At 35.5% G+C, this 22,642-nt stretch overlaps 1 protein-coding gene and 1 long non-coding RNA gene across 2 annotated transcripts in view; one reads left to right on the top strand and one right to left on the bottom strand.

The window, feature by feature from the left end:
* The window catches only part of LOC147825281 (uncharacterized), a 42,380-nt gene extending 34,351 nt beyond the window's left edge, over positions 1–8,029 (top strand). Inside the window, exons 2-3 of the long non-coding RNA XR_015440857.1 lie at positions 5,627–5,698; positions 7,900–8,029. This is a non-coding gene — a long non-coding RNA (uncharacterized LOC147825281). The remainder of the gene's footprint in view (positions 1–5,626; positions 5,699–7,899) is intronic.
* The window catches only part of Cpb1 (carboxypeptidase B1), a 32,161-nt gene extending 10,507 nt beyond the window's left edge, over positions 1–21,654 (bottom strand). The window contains exons 1-9 of the mRNA XM_087186314.1: positions 21,517–21,654; positions 21,339–21,414; positions 14,836–14,960; positions 8,517–8,616; positions 8,327–8,428; positions 7,376–7,477; positions 5,745–5,855; positions 5,580–5,670; positions 4,378–4,580 (exon numbers count right to left, since the gene is read on the bottom strand). Of these exons, the coding sequence (XP_087042440.1) occupies positions 4,378–4,580; positions 5,580–5,670; positions 5,745–5,855; positions 7,376–7,477; positions 8,327–8,428; positions 8,517–8,616; positions 14,836–14,960; positions 21,339–21,414; positions 21,517–21,587 (981 nt within the window). The 5' untranslated portion in view covers positions 21,588–21,654. The remainder of the gene's footprint in view (positions 1–4,377; positions 4,581–5,579; positions 5,671–5,744; positions 5,856–7,375; positions 7,478–8,326; positions 8,429–8,516; positions 8,617–14,835; positions 14,961–21,338; positions 21,415–21,516) is intronic.
* Between the last annotated feature and the right edge of the window lie 988 nt (positions 21,655–22,642).

Raw genomic sequence — 22,642 nt, 5'->3', positions numbered from 1 at the left:
TGATGGCTCTTATCTTTGTTTCAAGCAGGGTTTCTCAACCTCAGCACTCTTGATGTTTCGGGCTGGATGATTCCTTGTTGTCTGTGGGTCTGTCCTGTGCACTGTTGGGTGTTTATCAAATTCCCTGGTCTCTACCCAATCGGCACCAGCAGAACTCCTACAGCTACATCAATCAAAAGTGTTTCCCAAACACTGGGAACTATCCTCTGGGTGAGGTGGCAGGAGGCGGCGGGGGGAGGGGGGCAAAATTAGTTGAAAAGAAAGTAAAATAAAAGATATTATGAAAAATACGAGTTTATTTTAGGGAAAATGTTTAAAAGGAAGGCAACTGGTTTTTAAAGGTGCTCAGAATGCCTGTTCCTCTGTTAATGACATTATAGTGTCTCTTAGGCACCTCTGCTAGCCAATCTTGCTAAAATGAACTTTACCAGTAGTGTTGCCAGATTTAGCAAGAACAAAAGCCAAACACCAAAAACAAGATGCCTAAATTTAGGGAAAGGGCTACATTTAAATTTAGGTACACAGTTAATATTTTTTTCAGCATAAGTTTGCTCCATGAAATATTTGGGACATACTCACAGGAAAAATTACTTATTTGTCTGAAATCAAAATTAAACCGGGAGTCCTGCATTGAACCAGACCATTCTGTGTGCCTGTTACTGGCTCTAGGAGCTGCTGTGACTGATATTCAAGCCCCTTTATAGCCTGTCATCTTATTGACCAAATCTTACCTCTACCCTTCCTCACCAGAAGATACAAAGCAGGCTGACCCCTTTTTTCTGCCCTCCTCAAGTCCATGTTTGAGTCTTGCTGTTGTATATTTGTTTGCTCTTTTCTCAGCCCAATGTGCCCTATTCCTTTCTCTGCCATCCAAATCCTGCCCAGACATCAAGGCTTAGAACAAATTGCATCTCCTCTATGTAACCTTCTTTGGATAGCTTCAGCACACGTAGCCATTTCCCTATGCTGAATTCCTACAACTGTGTATAATTAAAAACTCCATCTCTATTTTTCTTGCATAGTTTTTGGTATCTGAATTTTATAATTTCCATAAGATCTTAAGTTCTCAGTGGTAGGAGCCATAGTTTATGATGAGCATTTAATAGATACGCAGTGACATATCTGATGATTGCCTGATAAACACTGCACAGGCCAGGCTTAGCAGGAGAATTCTATCGGGGCAGAGGTCAGTTAGAGTATATAATGGTACGTCAGCAACTAGTTTCTTTAATCAAAGGCATCTGCTGATTCACTTCAAACTTGTCTTTTACATGAAATTATAAATGATAAGAAAACTCCTCAAGCAGATATTTTGTGTTTTAAGCCTGTTTTATCTTGTGGCTGATAGTTTGCTTGTCAAGGTGACTGGGTTTGCTATACTAGCTCTTGGGCAGGGACAGGGTGAGAGCTGTGGTGGGTATGCACATGTCCTGCAATTGTCCTCCTAATCATGATATTTCTTCTCTCTGATTTTTATATTTATCTCTAAGCATGGCTTTGTCTTATATTCATATGCTTGGGTAGAGTAACTGGTTTCTATCTTGGGGTCTCATTAACTAACACTTTAATTAAAACACACTGAGTGACTGCCACTGACTGGAAGGTGTTAGACTTTAGAAGCAGATTTCTGTTTTGACTATGTTTAATAATTTTGCAGAAAGAGTGTTCAATATGTTCTAGTTACTGCTATCTTTCTCTTGGCTAATGAAAATACATTCATCAAAAGAATGGGCCAGAATCACTTTTCTCTATCTATGAATTAATATAGAGGCACTCACATTCTAGATCAGACAATATTTTCCCCTTCTGGGAATCCTTGTCACAAATAAAAACTATGAAAATGCCTCTCCGTCTGTCTGTCTGTCTGTCTCTCTCTCTATAGATATATATGAATATATATATGATATATATGAATATATATGATATATAAAAATATATTCATATATATCTATATGAATATATATATAGTCAAGTTCTCTCTTGGTTACACATATATCGGAAATTATATTATAAATTATACTCGAACTAAAGTTCACGTTTGTTCCAGAAAAATGTGCTTTTACGTAATTAAATTGAATTACATAAATTGAATTAAAATGATACAAAAAGTTGAAAGAACTTATAGCTACTCAGAAGATTAAAGGTGCTTTGGGGTGTCAAAATAAATTCAGATATTGAATGAATCAAATCAAATAGCATTCATTCTAGGCTTTATTAATGTCAGTTAAGTGTTTATTTCAAGATAGTAAGCAAAAGTTTAATCATAGTAAAGTATTGGAAATGGAAGTAACTTTTAAGTCAATGAGTGTGATATAATTCTAATTAAGTTTTATATTTTAGTCACTTGTCTTATGCTCTGGAAAATGTAAGAAGTGGCATTACTTTTTCTAAATTTATTTGTTTTATGAGTATTAAAATAAGTATTCAAGATAAAATTATTTTGAGACTTACACTTTTTTCTTTGAAGAATAAATTATGAATATTTTGCCTCAATAGAATCGTTTATTCCACTTCTTTGTTAATTAGACTTTTAAAATAATTTTGGAGGACAGAAGTTTGAATATTACAGCTTTTTGTATTGCTCTTACTTTAAATGGAGAAATGATTCTCAGGGAAGAGCATCCATCCATGGTTTACAAACTGCTGGAGCATTTTCCCACTACTTGGGGCAAATGGGTCCATTAAACTCATTAATCCTGAGTGTTGGAAATTTTCCTGGATAAAATTCCCATAGGAAGTAACAAAAATTATTCACAAGATTCCAAAGACAAAACTTACTTGATTCTTCTTTAACTGTAGTTTGGAGACTTTTGAAGGAGCCCAGATTCTAGGTTATTGTACACAGCAGTGGACAGAAAACTATTTCATGACTAAAAGGGCTTAAACATATTCTACAAATAAGAAAAGGCACTGAACCTTTGTGGAAGCAGGTCAATTCCAAAGAACACTTTAAAATTTTCAGTTAATATTTAGTCTTTTGGTACTTTTATAGCTAAGAGGAGTAGATATTGAGCAAATTGGAAATATTTATTACTGATACATTTAGTGTTTTATTCTTTCAGTTTTATATTTTAATAATTCATTAGTGTTTAGATATTAGGATTTTGTTTTCTCTTCTGATGTGGTATAATTTAAATATATTCACATGAATTAAGAAAACCACATACACTGACCTTGTTTTTTCTGGTGGCCAGAAATCTAGGACAGAAACCAGGGACAGTAGTATTAGCTTCCACTGGCAATATTTGAAGAGGGGGTATAATTGGAAAACTGAATATTTAGGGTTCTAAATAATGATATTTTGTTTTATTTTTTGACTACAGATAGGGAAAATTGAAAGCTTTTTGAAATTTTTTAAAAGATGTGGTCAACTATTAGCTTTCAGTTTTCTAGGAGATTTGGTTGTTTTTCTGTTTTGCTTTTTGGGCAACATATTTACAGCATTGCATATTTTATTTGGTCTCTGAGAGACTGAATATGAAAGTGCAAAATAACAATTTCCAGTTTTTAAAGGTACTGGGTCTTCAGATTTAGGTAAGCCAAATATCTATGTCATTGTCTAAGTGGAATACTCTTTTGTTTTTATGGTGCAATTCAAATGCTTTAAATCTTATACTTGCTCTTTTGGATCATTTGTCTCACCTTCTGGCAGCCAGATGTTTCATAGATTTAAAAAAGTTGTTTGAAGGATTCAAACTTGGATTTTAAAAAGCTTATGCATTGATGTATAATATTTATTAATATGAATTCTTATAAAACCATAGTATTTAATTGCTCATGTGATTATATCTTAATTGTCCAACAAGACTGCTAGTTTTTTGATTGAAGGATATTTAATTTTTTTTGGCATTATTCCCCACATCTGGAAAGACTCATTCAGATGATTTATTCATTGATTGATTACTTCTGTGTCTCATTTAATCAAATGGTGAAATAAGCAATTTTAGGATCTCATTGCTAAGCCTGGTATCAACCAAATGTGGCAAATTCCTAATGACATCTGCCATGTTCTTCCTCTGTCAAATCCAGCTGAAGGCAACTTGACCAAATTGATTCTGACAAAGGTTATACATAGGGTCACTTTGTTGATTATCCCAAATATATCTGAGTCACATTGTGATGAAGATGGGGAAAGTGGAACAATTGCCACTCTGAAGACAAGTGAAAAAACCACATGTAGCAGACTGCTGTTAGCTGACTTATTTAGCCAACTCCAGATTCCTTAGAAATTTATAATTTTTCCCACTTCTACTACCTAAAACCAATAAAGGAACTTCCAGAAATTGTTACTGTAATTTCTCTTTTCAGGATTAGAATGAAGAAACAATCTCAACAGTGAAATGCACTGTCTACTGCCAACTCTCAATGTCTACTTACCAACTCTGCATTGTTCTGAGGCAGTTTGTAGGAATAGGAGTAGGGGTAGAGCAGCAGCTGGGAGTATGAGTGAATTGTCAAATATGCCTTGATGGAAGAGAGATTTTTTTGGATGAAATTAGCCAGGGCTTTGGTCTCTTTTTCAGACTCTGGGGCGGATCCGCAATAAGTGTCAGAACAGGGGCTGGTAGAAGCTCCATTTTCTGGGTAAAAAAATAATTGCTGTTAATGACCAATGATTATCTACTGAAGTTCTCACAGGGGATGTTTTGATGTTTCAAAATTTCAAAATAGGAAGTTAAATATAAATTGTTCTCATAGGAGTCCTTGTAACTATCCTCCACTGTACATATTTAGCCTCATGATTAGGATGGTATTTTTTAAGCTGACACGATGAGAAATTATGGGTGAAATCACCAATGTGTCCCTGTGCAGTACTACACAGTGAGATCAATATAGTATAAGAAAATTAATAAGGTCAAAACTAATATCTATAAAAATTGATATTGTCATGATCATTATTCATTACATAACACTTTTATTTAAATAATTTTTTCTTTTAGTTTTTATGTTTTTATTAGTACATGTTTGCAGTACATAATGTTTACATTTCTTGTGTGGAGTTGGTGCATGTACGTAACACATCTTCATTCTTTTTGCATCCCCTGTCCCCCCACCCCTCCCTCTACCTCATGATCCTCTTCCCCTTTGAAAAAGATCTATGTCCCTGCTTCCTGCTATCTTTTATTTTGCTCTTTATTTATATTTTGGTTTCTCATATAAAAGAAATCAATACGTTAGTTAAGCCTGCATGTCTGATTTGTTTCACTTTACATTTTGGTCTCAAGGTACATCCATTTTCATACAAGGGACTCAAATTCATCCTTCTTTATGGCAGAATATGGCTTGTAGAAATTCACTAGACTAGACTCTATAGACCGGACATTCCAATGTTAATAGTCTGATTTTTTCAATATTACAACTCTAGCATCTAACACAGACAGGAACACAAAAAAGTGCTCAATGTATTTTTCTCAAATAAATTAATAAACTGCTTATTGTCTGTGGTTTTAGAAAGTTAGAACTCTAAAATATAAATTTTTATCATTTTTCTTGTTTTAGACACTGTTAGGTTTTCTTATGTTACTTTTCCTCTTATGTTTTTGAAGTGATGTATGTAAAATGGTCAGCCAGATACCTACCACACCAACCAGCATTAAAATTTCTGTTGGGGTCTGTACCAATACAGGAAGTTCCAGCCTGGGTAGAGCGGGTCTTTCTCCACATTCGATCCTGCAAGTGGATGATATGATTGGAACAGGTATGGTTTTAATTTCATCACTTCCTGTCAGTATTGGCTCATATACCTTGGTCCAGGTGTAGACGTAGCCATCAATATTGAACACAGGAAGGATATAAAAGTATGATTTATCGAGTAGCTCTGTCATTTGGATCTCTTGTCCATAGGTGCGTACAGCCTGTATGTGAATTACAAAGCAGAATTTCATGCCAAAATGCAATTTAATGCTGATAAAATTTACACGGATTGGATAAATGCTGACTTTGACAATGAAAGCAGTATTCCCTAATGATGTGGTGAAAACTAACATTTATAAAACAATTGACAAATTTCTAGGGGTTTTCTTTTGGTTTGTTTGTTTAAAATTACTGTTTCTCATTCTCTGCTTCTAGGATACTTCTATTTCATTCATATATAACTCACATAATTATTAGTTTCATTTTAACTTTTCCCTTGAAAGATTTAATGAAATTAAAGACTTAAAAAATTTCTTTTGGGATAGCAACTGCAATAATTTTTTTTATCAAAGTTAATAGGATATGAGAGTAAGACCTACTCCTAGCAAGTAGATGACTGTGCATGTTCCTTATAGTCTCATGTAGAAATTTATTTATTACCTATGAAACTTCCTATAGAAGTTTATTAGAGGAAAGTATAGAAGGAAAATGAGAATGCCTCTTGTTAAAAAACCATTAATGGACTTTGCGGAGGCTGTCACACATCTTCCAAAGTGTGTAATGATGAAAATCTCTTCTTCATCCTCTTTCTAGGGAGGGGAATCCCACTGAGGAACCAGTTCTCCATGTTAAGCAACATGGACCCTTATCTATGAATGAAGGACATTATGCTCATTTAATATATTCTCTTAGTTACAGGCCCTCTGCCTTAGCATTATATTAAATTTAATTCAACCTTTTCTTAAGCTTTCTTGAATAAACTTGAAAATATATATAGTTTCTTTATGTGAATGATTTTTATGAACTTTTGACTTTCTACATAGAGTCTACTCCCTCCTCTGTAAGTTTTCCCTTTCAATTAATATATTTTGGAGGAAAATACTTTGTAACTGTACAAATGTCTTGTTTCTTCTTAAACCTTGACTTATTTTTGCATTACTGTATTGATTTTTCTGAAACAAAGTTTTTTTTTTTTGGTACTGGGGATTGAACTCAGGACCTTGTGGTTGCGAGGCAGGTGTCGGCACCACTGAGCTAAGTCCCCGGCCCTGAAACAGAGTTTTAAAGATGATCCTATAATTTGTTCATTCTTTCTACATATATTAGTCATATTTTTCTGCAAGTAGCTATTTCTACTTTCCTATTTATTAAATTATCTATTTATACAAGTATGTACTAATACATATTTAGAAACTTTAAAGTTTATTAGGAGATAATGTTTAACTTGGTAGTTTATCTACAACCATTAATTTTTAAACAACCAGACCACTATACTAGATGTTAGCCTGTCTACCAAAGGTGAGTTTAAAGATTTAGATGAGTGAAATTCAGATAAATATAATTTTTTAAAACTTAAAATCTTGCTTTACAAAATGTGCTGGTAAAAGTTGAAACTAATTTCCAAATATAAGAACTTGGAATTACGATTTTTTTCTGCATTATTTTCTCTTACTATAGGTTATAAGGAATTAATGAAAATTAAAAATACTTCCTTTTGCCAAAAATTATTGTACAAACTGACCTCTCTCACAAACCACTGGCAAAAAGCAGGAGAAATCCACTCTCTCGCATGGAAACCACAGTCTATGAAGATAGCAGGTTTATTTGGCTTAGCTTTGCCAACCTATAGTGAACAAAAGGAAAAGGGAAATTGTGATCCATTACATGGCATTAAGGGGTAACATTCATTGCCTGTTTGGGATTTGGACTCAACAGGTCAAACCAGACAGCAGCAAGTGATATATCCTATGATTAAATTAAAGCACAATACTAGCACAGTATGTTCTTGCCTCTAGACACTGACAATGTTTGAGCTGAAAGCTTACATGGCTGTTTATTATTTTTATTAAGTTTGACAAGCTCATATTTCTAGAAGATGCTTGATTACCCTGCTTAATTGTACTCATGTGGAGGTTATTTTCAGCTGCTATTATTAGGTGACATGACCAAGACAACTGGATGAGTAATTAGAAGTAATCATGATTCTTGTTAATCTTGGAAGAATTTTTCCTTCTCTCCATTTCTTTCTTTTCTTTCCTTCATTAGAATTACATGACAGAAATGGCACCAGAGGCTGACAAAAACAAATTGTTGATACTCTGTGTAATGTTGCCTGATAGACGTGAAGTTTATGAACCTCTTTAGCAAATGGATTTGCAAACAACAGCTGGGAGAGAAGAATTTCATCAAGGTAGATGATCATTTACGTTGCTTACAGGAATGTGGTTAAATTTATAGTACTTCCACTATTTTATTGAATTTTCCTTTTGAATAAATCAAAATAATGATTTAAAATTTCACATATGATAAAAGAAGCTGGGGAATTTGTTTGACTCCCTTGGGGATATAGGCAGGAAAAGAGTTATAACAGTGTTTGGGATAAGCATGTTGTCTGTGAAACAGATGTTAATGCATTAGAATTCATTGATTTAAAGCCTTCAGACACAGCAAGGTCATGATTAAAAATAATTACCTTGAGGAGGTACATTGAACGTCCTTCAAATGTGGTTCCAATGACACTTCGAGAAATGAGATCTGGATTCTGAGCAGCAACTTGTTGAGTCCAGGCCTCTATCTACCAAAGGGAATCATTTGTGGATTAATATGATATTCATGGTTCAATTCCCAAAGCAGTATCTGTCAAAACCATGCACACAACATACTGTTTCCCAGCTGTTGTACTTCGTATAACTGTGTCCAGTTGCACGGCCATGGCTATCAAACTGAGCCTCCATCATACTTCTCAGGTTGCTTATCAATACCCTGCAATGAACCAAAGTGCACGCTCCTAAGGACATGAGAATATATTTTTCCCCAGTCATCACATGTGAAAGGACAGAGTCACTGCTTAAGTAGATAGTACCATGCATTCTCCAAGGATTCACATGTTGCCCTTTGATTGCTCCTGTTGGTCTTTAATTGGAGCTGGACAGGGAGATTCTGTAACTGGTCATAAAGAGTAGGTCACTGAGAAGGACACTGTAGGGTGTGAACTAGGCTGGCTCTCTCAGCTCAGACTTCACATTTTTGGGTGTCTTTAGTCCCTTAACTCAGCAATGGTTTCCCCTGTTATCTGAGCTTTCTGGGTCAGGGTGTTGAGTGTCCAAATATCAATATGTACTTGAAGTCTATCTATGTGATTCTCATGACCTTCCTGGTTTTAGCACTACAAGTCCCATGCCCTAGAAACCTACTCAGTCCCAGGGAAACAGAGACAGTTGATTTCTCCAGGTTTTGAGAAAAACATTTTTTGTGCCAGGAAATTAAGAAATATTAACCAGTTTAAAATTAATTAGGCAAAAAAATACTAAGTTTAAATAACCAACTTCTACTTGGATTTTTGGCTGATTTGAGCAATTTAATAGTAGTTTGGTATCAAGGTAATATGAAAATTGGCCACAATCTTTGAGGCTGGCCTATTCTTATAAATGCATGGTGCTGTTGAAAGTTGCTATTCAAAGAGGCAGGCCTGAAGGTAGGCAGGTAGGTGCGTGTGTGTGTGTGTGTGTGTGTGTGCACGCGCATGTGTGTATGTGTGTGTGTTCATTTCCCTTTGCTACTGTGAGTGGAAAGTGGGTTTGGAAGGAATAAAATTTTATGGGCTTGAATGTCTTTGATCACAAACCTATGAATATTATAAACAGACAGATACCAGTTTACAGAACCTTCCATTATCCCTAGTCAAGCCTTGAGATGGTTTTATCTGACAGACAGAGAATTGTAGACACACATCAAAAGTCTGCTTTTCTTCTGCTGTCCCAAGGGCATTCTGATGAAGTCTGTCAGGGACTTCCTCTGAACCTCCCTCTTAGTTGTCCCTTCTTTGGTGAACTTGGGTATGAACTGTGTCTGTTTATGGAAAATGCAATCAATTAATTCTAAATGGTATCTGCTTTATTGCAAATATTGTCTTAAGAACTTAACTTCTTAAGGTAGTACTGTATTAAAAAATGAAAAGAATCAGACCTTAAAATTTATTCTATGGAAAGTAAATTTTCTTTTGGATAGTCATCAACATTTTATTTGTGTATTTGTTTTCTATGGCTTCGTAAATTACCACAAACTTAGAGGCTTAAGGCAACACACATTTATTATTCTACAGTTCTGTAGGTTAGAAGTCCAATGCTGGTCTCACTGGGCTTTAAGCAAGCTGTTAACAAGAATGTGTTCCTTTCTGGGGGCTCTAGGGAGAATCTGGTTTGTTGGAGCCCTTTGCAGCTCCTGGAAGCTCCTTGCATTTCCTGGCTGTGGTCCTCTTCCTCCATCTTCAGAGGTAGCAACAGTGAATCAAACTGTCATGCCCATTCTTGCTTCCTCTTCTGCTTTCTTTTAAGGACTTTTGGGACTTTTAAGGACTTATATGGTTACACTGGAGTATCTGGCCCACTCACGATAGTCTTCCTATTTTAAGTCAACCTGTTAGGAACCTTAAGTCATCTATTACCTTAATTTCTCTTAGTAAGGTAATGTAACATATTCAGACATATTGGGCATTAAGATGTAGATATCTTGGGGGGACTATCATTCTACCTATTACAGTTAGGAACAATGATTATGGTAAGTGCCCTAATTATATTTTATAAGCAAATTAGATGGTGAGGAAATAGGGTGGAAGTAGAAGGAATCCTGAATTAGGAATAAAAAGAACAATGTTATAGTTTGGCTGAATTCATTAATTGACCTTAGAAAAGTCACTTAATCTTTGGGCTTTAACTTAATGAGTTTTAGAATGGGGATATTTGGTTAATGGATACTCAATGTCCTTTTGAATTCTAAAATGCAGTGATGTGACTCAACGCACAGGGCTTAGTTATTTACGCAGATGTCTTCCAAGATATAAATTTCTTTTTGGCCAATTGCTACCTTTATCTACTCAAAGAAAAGATGTAGGAAATTAAAGGCTAGAATAGAGATAGTTTAGGGAAATAATTTTTAGGGATAACTAGAACCTAAAAGTACACAAAAAGAAAGCAAGCAGAATGAAAACCTGGAGACTTAAAAAAAAATCAAATGGAAGAAAACAATTGTATTTATTCCATTATCATCAATTTGAAATATCATCCTAACAAGTATGAACTTTTCTGACTGAATGACAAAAGAAGAAAGGAGAGAGAGAGAGAGAGAGAGAGAGAACATACACTTTCACTTTAACTAGATTTTCCCTTGTCAATGATCAAGCAAAATAGCATCTAGGTCATATGGCTTCTTTGTGGGTGCTCAGAGAAAAGATATCAGTTGCTGCCAGGCATTCACAGGCTTAAAACTTTCAGTAGAGACCTGTATCTAAGACTATATCCGTGGCTATTTCTGATTTATCAGGAACCAGTGGAGACAGGGGTAGAGAGCAAATCTTCCAGAACATAGATCTGCTCTTTCATTGCAACTCTCACTAACACAGTATTAGAATAATCAGTGTCTATGCAGGGGCCAATGTTGTTGCTTGGTACTAAGCAGATACATTCTGTTAGAGTTATTATTGTGCTAAATATTGAACATTTGCATCAATAACCAGAACAAAGAAGCATTAAAAAACAGTTAAATTTAAGATGACACCCAAGAGTGAAAGTATTCTTTAGTAACTTGTGAAAGAGCATCAAAATGAGGTTAAAATGTGGTGCTGACTTTCACCTGAAGACAGGGGCAAATGATCTTTTCCAGCCTCATGATTATTTGATTTTATTAGATTTAGGACACAGCACTACTTTAGCTGTATTACAAAATATTATTACTAAATCCTGAGCTACCATTGTAGAAGATTAAAACAATGCCTCTTAATATAATAGGGACCACATTACAGCTCCAAAAAATAGAATCATGTACACTATTTTTTACTTTTATATGCACCTTTTATAGTGCCATCCAACTTCTTTTTATCGTTTTTTAAAATATTCAGGAAAATTAGGTAACTGTGACTCCTAACAAAGCAAGTAACACGATGTCTGAGAAGGAAAGGAAGAGATGACTCAATTTTATCTCTCCTTCAGATTCTGGAGAACAGGACATTTGTTAAGTTCCTGGACTCTGTGCTCATTGCTACTGAAGAGACAACTATGTGCCCGTTTCCATCCAAGAACACTTCCCTGTCTGACTCTGAAATGTGCAGAAAAATAATCTTATAGGCAGTTAGCAACAACTAGTGTATCTCTGGATTACACAGGGAAAAGACAAACTTCTTGAATTTGTAGGAAGGAATTCTGTGAAGAGCTACCCACCAATGGGTTCTGTTAACTTAGCTTCAAATCGTAAGTTGAGATTCACATTATCTAATTTCTAGGCTTCCCCTAACTAAGGGTGCAACCCAGGTGTATAAAACTACAGTTTTCTTCTTGCACATATTTTGATTTTTTCCATGATATTTCAGGATTTGACTAAAACTGCCAAATGATGCAAGTCTTGCTGAAAAGAGTAGGAGCTATCAAAAAATCTGAAAAGCTATTTTAGTGTAACGTGTGGAGTGCACGCATGCAGTTATATACAAACACAACTGCAAGTCCTTGCCAGCAGGAAACCATCTAAATACACATTAGTTACCATGTGAAGTAATAATGGGATGCACAGGGACTGCTCGCAACCGAGCAAGGATATTGCTGGTGTGCTTCACCAGAATTTCCAGGGACTTATTATTACTTAATATTTAGAAAATTATATGCTATGATTGTGCTCAGCAGTGAACAGAGAAACAAAAAATAACAAGATCTTAGCCCTCAAGGAACACCCTATGTTTTAGGTAAGACAGCATTGATCCATAAGTCCCAAAAGTTTACCACTAAAAAAAGGAAGTAAATGTTCTATCTGATATAGTAAATGGAAATTGAGGTGGGATGGGAAGCTCTTTCACTCTTTGTGGTATGAGTAGAATTGGGACATCATTCGGGTAGCTAGTATTAGTCTGTGGTTGCTGATCTTTCCTTTGTTTTTCTTAAAAAGTTCAAAGAAACCTCATCTTTTTGAATGTTACTGAGGTTCTTAAAGGCTAGGATTTTAGAATTCTTTCCTATCTAATCAGAAGAGTAAAATGTCATAGACATGAATCTTAATCACATTTTGAAACTTACTAGGTTATAATTTGTTTTAAAAAGACAGTTGATTCTAAAGGTTACATTTTGACACTTCCCTCAGGCAGAAGCAGATAGTGAAGCTATATGAGGCACGATAATGGGGTCAAACGTAACAGTTTTGTTGATCCTTAAAAAAGGGTAATGCATTTTCCCTCTTTTTATAGTAGTAAGCCATAGCATCATTCTCAGTGATAGTAATACTAGTTGCAACTAATTCACATAGTGTTTTCATTTCCACAGCAGCCCTTTGAGAGTAGCATTATATCTTCATTTTGGATAAGGAAGCTGAAGTTCAGAAATCGTAAGCAAATTACCCAATGTCTCACAGCCAGGAAGCTGGAGGGCTGAGATCCGAATCCGGTCTATTTTTTCTAAAGCCTTTACTCAATGTGCTATGCTACACAACTTCTGATGGTGGTACAGATTTTACAGGTGATGATTCTGACATCTTCACTGGTACAAATACTGTTTTTCTATATTATTAAGATGTAAAAAATAAAAGAAAATTCCTAGTGTGAAACTACATAGGTCATATTTTCTTGAAACATAATGAAAACCTGAGAATGCGGTAGGGGTTTGTTGGATAAACATTTGAACATTCAGAACTGGAGCTTAAGAATTTCCCTTTGCTCCTCCCTGGTCCAGTTTTGGAGGAAGAGCTCTACTTTTTACCAAGGACTTATTTCTTCCTTTCCTTTCTGTAAATGCCTTCTGGTTTTCTACCACCTCTAAGTCTTATCCTATGGTCCATTCTCCACCTAGTGTGGTTTTTCTTTGTCTTTGTCTGGCTAACCCCTACTCATTGTTCAGTTCTCAGCTACAGCTTCATTTCACAAGGCAGCCTTCTTTGACTCCTGGGCTTGGTTGTTCCTTTCAATCTTTATCTCTCTGCCATTCCTAACATCCATTATATACTACTGAAATTTCTTACTTAAGGCCTCCCTTTTCCTACAGGAGGTGGAGCCATATCCAGCCTTTTTAGTATTTGTACATGTAGGCACAAAACATGTATTTGTTGGATCAACAATGGATAACTGTCTCTTCTTAGGAAGGCACTGTCATCTTGAAAGAAAGACCTAGATGGACCAGTCTGGATTTGGGGAGAGTAGACATCAGTAATCAGTTTAGTCACCTCTACTGTAGATCTTCAGGGAACCAGTTTTCTTTCTTTGGGTCCTTCTCTCTCTCTCTCTTTTCTCCTACCAGAACAGATAGTGGTGGGAAAAGGACAGATAGGTCACCCAGACTGTCTCTAATCTTGTTTTTAAACTAAAGAAGCAGACAGAGCCTTCTTGACTTACAACTGGTAGGACTGATTACCCAGAAAAGATATTTGATAATATTTGGGGTTAAAGTTGTGTATAGGCCAGATGTGGTGGCATGCACCTGTAATCTCAGCACTGTGCAAGGCCTAGGAAGGAGGACTGAAGATTCAAGTGCAGCACGGGTAATTTAGTGACTTTGCAAGATCCTGTTTCAAAACACACACACACATGCGTGTGCACACACACACACACATGCACACACACACACCTAGGTATTTAGTTCAGTGTGAAGGCCCAGGGTTCAACCCCCCAGTACCACAAACAAAATGAAACAAAGTAAAACAAAAAAAACATTTACGTGTAGTTGATAATAGAATGTCAGTTTAGCCTGTATTCTTTTAAGGTAGTAACAGATTAGATTTCCAGCTGAAGAGTTGGGATTCAAGAATCAAAACTATTTTCATTAGAGCAATAATCAAACAAAATCTACCAACCAAGACTGAAATCTTAAGTGATCCAAGACTAGCGCTGTCATTACCTCTTATTAAGGCCATGAGGAAGGCCTGGTTTTGGTTCAGTTTTAACTTCACAGGATTATTCAAAGGCTCAGATAAGAGCATGCATGGGAGGGAATTGATGGATACAAAACATAAACTTACTCATAATACAGTTCATTCTGCTCCAGGAAGTCTTCCACAGTGTCAACATCTTCTGCTTTAACATGGAAGTCAACTGTACTGTGAAGTTTGATTTGTGAGATGGAATCTGGTTTCCAGAAGTCAATCTAAATAAAAATCAAGGTATACTCTATTAGATTTATATAATTCAATACAGGGATAATCTGATAGCACACTGTTATGCTATTTCACTGAGTTATTTTAGAAATAAAATTACCCATGTAATCTCTTAAAAATATCTCTTTTGAATAAACAAAGTTTGGGACCAAGCAGTTAGATGTTTACCAAAATGTTTACAAATACATATATAACCTTAATTGATTATCAACAAACACAAAGAGCATGTAACTATTTTCTAGAATATTAGTTAATTGCAGTATCTTGTAATTGCTCTTTTCTATTTATTGATTTTTCTGGAGCACTTGCTTGTTGTGGTAACAATCTTTGTGACAATGGATAAGTATCTGAATGAGCAATAATGAATTAACCACAGCCAGCAAATTTTGTGGCAAGAAAATAAGTTTTCCCTTTTACTTTTTAATGAGCTTATTTTATGAGTTTATTTTAGAACTTAATTCTGTGCAGGTCTTAGTAATGTGTAGAACCAGGATCATCTTTGACCTGTGGAGGGTATATAGGAAGAAACATGGTATCTTTCCACAGCAAGTGTCTGGGCACTATGGTTGCAAAGAAAATACACGTGGGCATCTAGTAATATATTGACAATTTCATTTCTTGTTATTTATCAGCTATTATTGAGGACTTATTATACAATGGGCTCTGTACCTGAGATTATGGATATCCTAGTAGGCAAGTGGAGTATGACCTCTCTCCATGGGTAAGATTTTAGAGAAAATTTAGTACAAGATAACAATATGATATATTTGATGATTCTAAAGCATTTATTAGTGGATGTGTGGTTTTAAATATCCATCGTCCCCAGAAAACTATTAACTAGAGTGTACTGTCAAGTGTAGGTGTATATTTTCTTGTTTCTCCCTTGTACTGAGTAGAGGTCCAGAAACCTAGGGTGTGCCTGACATTAGGTCTTTCTTTGCCTCTGTGTCTCATCCAGTTCCTGGCTGGATGACTGTGAATTAGTCTTAGGCTTGATATGTGAGTGATGGTGATATTTAGAACCATTATTTGCAGACTGAAAAGAAAGTTTAGGCAGACTTAGAGACTACAGAAGAAACTGAGGAGGTAAGGTTTTAAGATTATTTGATTTAAGGTATACCTGTGGGGAATCCAATAACCTATATCTTGTCTTGATTGTCTTCAAACCACTGTGGGAGTCCAATGGGTTCTGAGTCATGGGTTATGCCTAAAGAGAATGCCATGGCAATGGGAGGCAGGAACTGAGAGTCCATCCAAAAGGATTCCAGAAGAAAAGGTGTGAATGTGGTTATCACCAAAGGGGTTGAAAGGAGAGGGTATTGATGGTTCAATAAGGATTAGTTATAGCCCAGTGAGCCAGGGGTTACAGGACAAAGATGAGAGGTTAAATGACAGAGGAGGAAGTAGAAAGGCATGCCATGATAAGAGCACAGAAAGCAGGAGGCTGGTGATAAATTCTGGTTAGGCAATGCTGGGAAGAGAAGAGTATAGACGAAGTATATTTTTGAAAGCTAGCTCTGCATTTGTGTTCCTAATATGTGCCTCTCAGTCCATGGTGATATAGCAAAGGGAGGTATGCCTTTATTATTGATACAGAGGTTAGGCACTTGTAAAGCACATAAAGTCCCAAGGTATCGGTAGCCTACCTAGACAGTACCTACTCACTCACACATAATTGCTAGGACTTTTCATGTGCTCAGGGTACTCTTTGTTTCCAAGATCCACATCTCTATTTCTGAGAACTCTTTCTCCCAGAACTGAGGAAAGCCAAAAATCAGCTCCAGTTTGGGAGGAGGTGCTGAGGATATAACTTTCTGTAGAACTATGCAACCAGTGACTCTGAGTAGTTGTCTAGGTTCTCCAACTCCCTAACTTGCCAGGTGGAATAATTTTGAAAGGTGTGGTTTGTACTCTTTTGTAAAGTTTCTCTGTGGGCTGAGTTCCAGCTAAAGCCTCTGTAGTAGCAGCTTAAAAATGCTGCCCCTTCACTGGTTGCCTTCCCTTCTCTGTGTCATTCCTCACTTAAACATTTTCTTACCAGTGCTACCTGCACTCTCAAACAAAATCCTTTCTATCAAATCTTTGTCTCTGGGTTTGCTCAGAACGGACTCCTGTGAGGATACTAGCTTTCTACTCTGTATGATGTCATTGGTGGTAGCTCTAATGCAACCTCGAATATGATTCTCTTTCTGATGTTAAACTGAAAATTTCCTTCTCTAACATCCTAAGCTCTTGCCCATTGGCCCTAGCTTTGCCAAATATTGGAACACGGTAAGATTCTGCTGTGAGAATGGATTCTTTAACAGGATATGTTGTAAATATGTTTGATGAAAACTTGCAGACCTAATCTGAGGTTGCTTAAAAATTTCAGTTTGACGTAGCTATAATGGGTCAGCCAATCTGCCAACCTCCAGCAGTGTGGAGTGTTGCAAGTGTGATACAGACTCACTATCCTGTAGTCTCCAGAACTATGCAGGGGAAACGTAGCTAGACATCAGGAGCAACCAGGTATGGACACAAATAAACTCAAAGTAATATCACAAGAAAATAATATGAATTTCAGGAACTACCAAGAATTTGAGTGAGATTAAGGCCGAAAATTTAGAAATGAGGTAAAACATATAAGAAGCAGAGGATTGAATTATATGTTAAGAAGTTACAAAATTGAAGTTGTAAACGATAAACATAGGAAACTGAGTGGTAGAGAACCATACAGAGCATTTATTGGATGATAAGGGGTTATCTTTAAGTGATAACTGTGAGAATATCAACTTACTCAGCCGGCTGGGTAACAACTAAAGAGTTCTTCCTAAACTATATCACAAAACTAGCACAAAAGTAAGGTAAAGTAGCATAAAAAATTTAAGTTCTTTCAGGAATAAGATTGGAACATAAAAAAAAATTGGTGTTGAAAAACATTGGTTCTTCACAAATTTATGTTTTTCATATTGTATTTGATTGTAAGTCAAGAGTCTCACAGATCCTTAATTTGTCTAACAGACATTTTTCTTTCTTCTTAGAAAAAGAAACAACTTCTATTCTAGGCCTAGTTTCAGATAGCAAGGAGGAAACTTCTGATACAACAGCAATGATGAGAACACAAGAAGACCATAACTGTATTACTAAAAACATTGAGAAAAACACACCTTAAATTCAGGGAAAACAGAATTCAAGGAAGTCCAGAGGAAAAGAGATTAGGTTTTATAGTGACTGTCACTAAAAGGAACCAGTACAACTTTGATTGCAAGGAGATAAAATAAAATTCTTACTATACAATTACAAGTGAAAAAGGAGAGGCTACTGAAGCATAGTGTGGTCACAGATTTCTTCAACACATTCAGCTTTTAAAAGGACATGTTCAAAAGCTGGGAGGAAGGACATATATCCAAGGATGAATACAGAGACTGATGCCCTTGTAATGATCTTATCAGGAAGGCTACAGCCCAGAATATACTCATCCACATGACTGCTAAGCAGAATAAAAATCTCTTTATTTTATGTTGGAAACAAAACAAAACAAAGCAAAACAAAACACAAAACATGTGCCCTACTGTTGAAACAGAAACATATGTTTTTGATTGAAGGCAAGAAAGTAGCCCTCTTTGTTTCTTTTTTGGCTTCTGTATTGTCTAAGAAAGAACTAACACTATTCTTTATTTTTTCTTTCTAATGATGAAATTACCACCAAGATAAGCAAAGAATTTTTCATATGTTATTTTAAGCATCAATTCTGTCTCTGGTAGAAGAGCCCAAGGTAGATGAGGAGATGGGTAATTATACTGGCATGTAAATTGTATTCAGAATCCTAGATCTAATGATAGTAATAATCAAACACTTGCATAGCTCTTCCTTTTAAAGTTATTTCTAAGTGCTTCACTTATACTCTTTTAATGCTCACAACAATCCTCTAAGGCAAATAGTATTATCATGATTTTACAAATGAGAAAAGTAAGACTCAGACAGGTGTCCAAGGCCCAACCAACAAGTGGTAGGGCCAGGAATTGATCCCAGGCAGTCTGAGACCAGATTTTCTACTATTGACCACCATAAAAATGCTGAATTTTAGATAATTTAAAAAATACTACAGATGCGATTATAGAACTTTCTCAGCAATATTGCAAGAATTAGAGCTTAAAGGGCTCACTAGGGAGTAGAGGAGGATAGGCTTGGATTTTATAAACAGGAAAACAGGTGAAGCCCAGAAGCAGGAGCTCCTGGGGCCTGGCATGGATTCTGGCAAAGCTGCCAAGTAAACTGGAAGCAGATGGACTGTGAATGCTCAGAAAAGGAAGCTATGATCTCTAGGAGCAAACGTGGTTTAAAGCAAGAATAAGTCAGGCTCAATTAATGTCATCTTATTATTGGAAGAGACTACTAAGCTGGTAGAATACTGAATCTTGATCTCAATAAAGCATTTGATGAAGTCTCAGCATTGATATCCTTTTTACAAGCTGGAAAGTGGCACAGTGTTAGCTCTAGATAAACAATCCACTAACTCAGGGTGGTTGAGCAAATTTATACAAGGAGAGTAGGTTAATGAATCACTTTTAGTACTTAATGTGGTGTTTGGCACATTGGAGAGTCATGGTAAACATGTATTGAATGTGTAAAACATAAAGGAGGCATCAATTCTGTGCATATTCCTGACCCCCTTAATACTTTTCTTCAGTGAGAAAGATAAAAGTCAAGAAGTATACTTACAGAACTTGCTGGTAATGCAAAGTTAGGGGGAAGAATTATTTCCTTGGATATCTGAATTTATTTTAAAAAAGATAAAACATTGTTGAAAGCAAGCTATCAAGATACATTTTAGCACCATAAATCTAAAATCCCACATTTAGGTAAAAAATCAATTAGGCAAGCACAGAAGGAGGGATACCTTGTTTGAGGATGATGCATGTGAGAAAAAAACCTTAATGGTTTTGATTGAACACAGGTTTAATAGAGGCCAAGAGTGTTCTATGGCTGTTTAAGATGCTAAAAAGAATCTTAGGCCCCATTAATAAATGTCTTCTTTATAAATGAAGGCAGGCAATGTTCCTGTAGTAAGTATTAATCAGAAGACTCTTGGAGGCCCATTGTCAATTCTGGTAGCTACATTTTAAAAAAGAAATATAGACAGAAAGACTGAGCTATGATCAGAGGAGACCAGAATGCTCAATAGACTATAAAGCAGTGCTAAAAGAATGATGGAAAGAAAGCCTGGAAAAGATAACTCTTAGAAGTAACACAGTATTTGACTTACCTAGGTCTAATGGGTCAAATTAGAGAAAATAGATTTTAGCTCAATATAGGGAACAAAACAAATAAGGTGAGTTTTAAGGGAAATGGGAGACTACATAAGTAGTGAATCTATTGTTCCTGGAAGTACCTGATATTATTTCTTGGGAGGAAATTCTAGATATAAGTGAAAAGATGGAATAGATAACTTTATATTCTCTTTCAATTCTAATCTTCTGATTTCATGACTGTGACATTGTCTACTTCTTCCTTCCTCTACACCTGAAAAGCTAAAAACTGAAAGACAGATGGACAGATAGATGCGAGATAGATATTTAGGAGCTAGGAGGTTTTTTTATTTTATATACTCATGAAGCAACAGCATTGGCCCAAGTAGAAATATTTGTCAACAACAGCTTCCTGGCACAATACGTATGTAATTAAAGGCCGGGGATTTAGCTCAGTGGTGCCGCCACCTGCCTCGAAAGTGCAAGGTCCCAAGTTCAATCCCTGGTACAAACAAACAAACAAACAAACAAAATATATATATACACACACATATAATTATATGCATATAATTAAAAATGTTGATTCTTGTGCCAGATACACTGGATTTTAAAAAGTAGTATAGAGATTTCAGTTTCTTGAAAGCAAAAGAAAAGTAAGGAAGGTTTTTTTAACCTTCTTTCTTTACATTCTGTCATTAAGGAAACCAAAATCAAGGTAATGAAAACTCAAGCAGTTTGATTTGGAATGAAGGAAAATCAAAGAGAACAGATGATACATGGGTTGTGGAAATGAATTTGAAGTTGGACAAAAGCCCAGTTTTTTGGAAATATCCAAGTTGATCATTTTTCTCTTTTGCCTTAGAAGGTGATTGCAGATAAGATGTTTTATAATCTTCAAGACAGTTCCAAGTCTTTCAGTTACTGCACTCCCAAATCTTTTAAAAGTATGCATGGATCTATAATACTATTAGGTGTACAGTAATCTAATTTAGCAGAAAGAAAGTATTGTTACATTAAATAACTTACCAAATTTTTATTTCTTGCTACCAAAAATGCTATAGCTATTATTTCACGATATTCAGCATAATCAGCTTTCAAACTAGGTGTGAAACAAACCTAAAGTATAGAATTGTTACTTACCTGGCTGGTGCTGGCCAACTCATGCATTAAGTTGATATGATTTTCATCTTCAACACTGACACGGAAAACCTTATGGCTAAATAGTGAAATAGCAGAAAAATAAAAAATTTGAAACTGAGAGGTATGTCCAAACTTTTAGGCAAGGAAGAATTTATTCTTTAATGAATTGCTCACCTACCCTTCAAAGACCTCACCAGAATGATGAGCAGATGCCACAGCCACTGTCACTAGAATCAAGGATACCAACATTGTGCCTGAGTGGGTCAATTGGAAGACCCAGAGTCTCACCTGCTTTTGTACTCCGGAGTGTTCTTTTCTTGTCCAGATTACAAATAGACACTATCAGATTTTGATTAGTGGTTTTCTTGGCATTGTCACTTGGAACCTGTGTAAAGTCTGAGAAGATCTCTCTTGCAACACCTGTGGAAATAGAGGAAGTAATCTTACTTAGTTTATTGAAGATGAATAGTAGACCTTGAATAGTGTAGAGGAAAATTGAGTTTTAAATAAAATCTAAGTTTCAGGCTTTTTCAAAATTTAAATTGCGATTACACACAATGATTCTATAGAATTTAAGTATACAGTTTGATGAGTTTTATCAATGTATATACATTTATATATTTATCAGTATTTTGTTTATATTATTAGGCTGTTCCTTTTTATTAATAAGTAATATTTCATTGGCAGGATATACTATAATTTGCTCAGCTATTTTCCTGTTGGTAGATACTTATGTTGTTCCCAATTTTGTCATTATGAATAAAGTTGCAATAAACATTTTTCAACAAGTCTTTTTGTTGACATATATTTTCATTTGAAGGAGAGTAAATATTTAGTGGAATTGCTAAACAGTAATGTAGATGTGGGTTTAACATTACAAGATTCTGCCAGACATTTTTTCCATAGTGGTTTAATCATTTTAAGTGCTTCCCCCCATCCAGTTGTTTCGAATTCTCTCCAACTTTAATTCTGTATTCTTTAATTTTGATAATTCTAATGAGTGTGAAGTAGTATTTAATTATGATTTTAATTTACACTTCTGTGATGATTAAAAATATTGAATTCTTTTCATGTATTTATTGACCATCTGTTAATGTCCTTTTGTGAATGATGTATTCAAGTTTTTTTTGTTTTTAAGAGATTGGTCGTTTGTCTTTTTCTTTTTGTTTTGTAGCACTTCAAACTACAGTTTTGTATTAGTCAAACTACAGTTCGAATATAGTTCTCTTAGAAATCTATATTGCAAATATTTCTCTCCTTGCATTTTCATTTCCTCAATATTATCTTTTGATGAGAAGGGATTT

The sequence above is a fragment of the Heterocephalus glaber genome, unplaced genomic scaffold (genome assembly GCF_053883595.1).
Source record: "Heterocephalus glaber isolate CG9 unplaced genomic scaffold, H.glaber_assembly_v1.0 deba00001504, whole genome shotgun sequence".
Classification (NCBI taxonomy): domain Eukaryota; kingdom Metazoa; phylum Chordata; class Mammalia; order Rodentia; family Bathyergidae; genus Heterocephalus; species Heterocephalus glaber.
The sequence above is the reverse complement of the archived record's forward strand: the minus strand, read 5'-3'. Positions and strand labels throughout refer to the sequence as shown.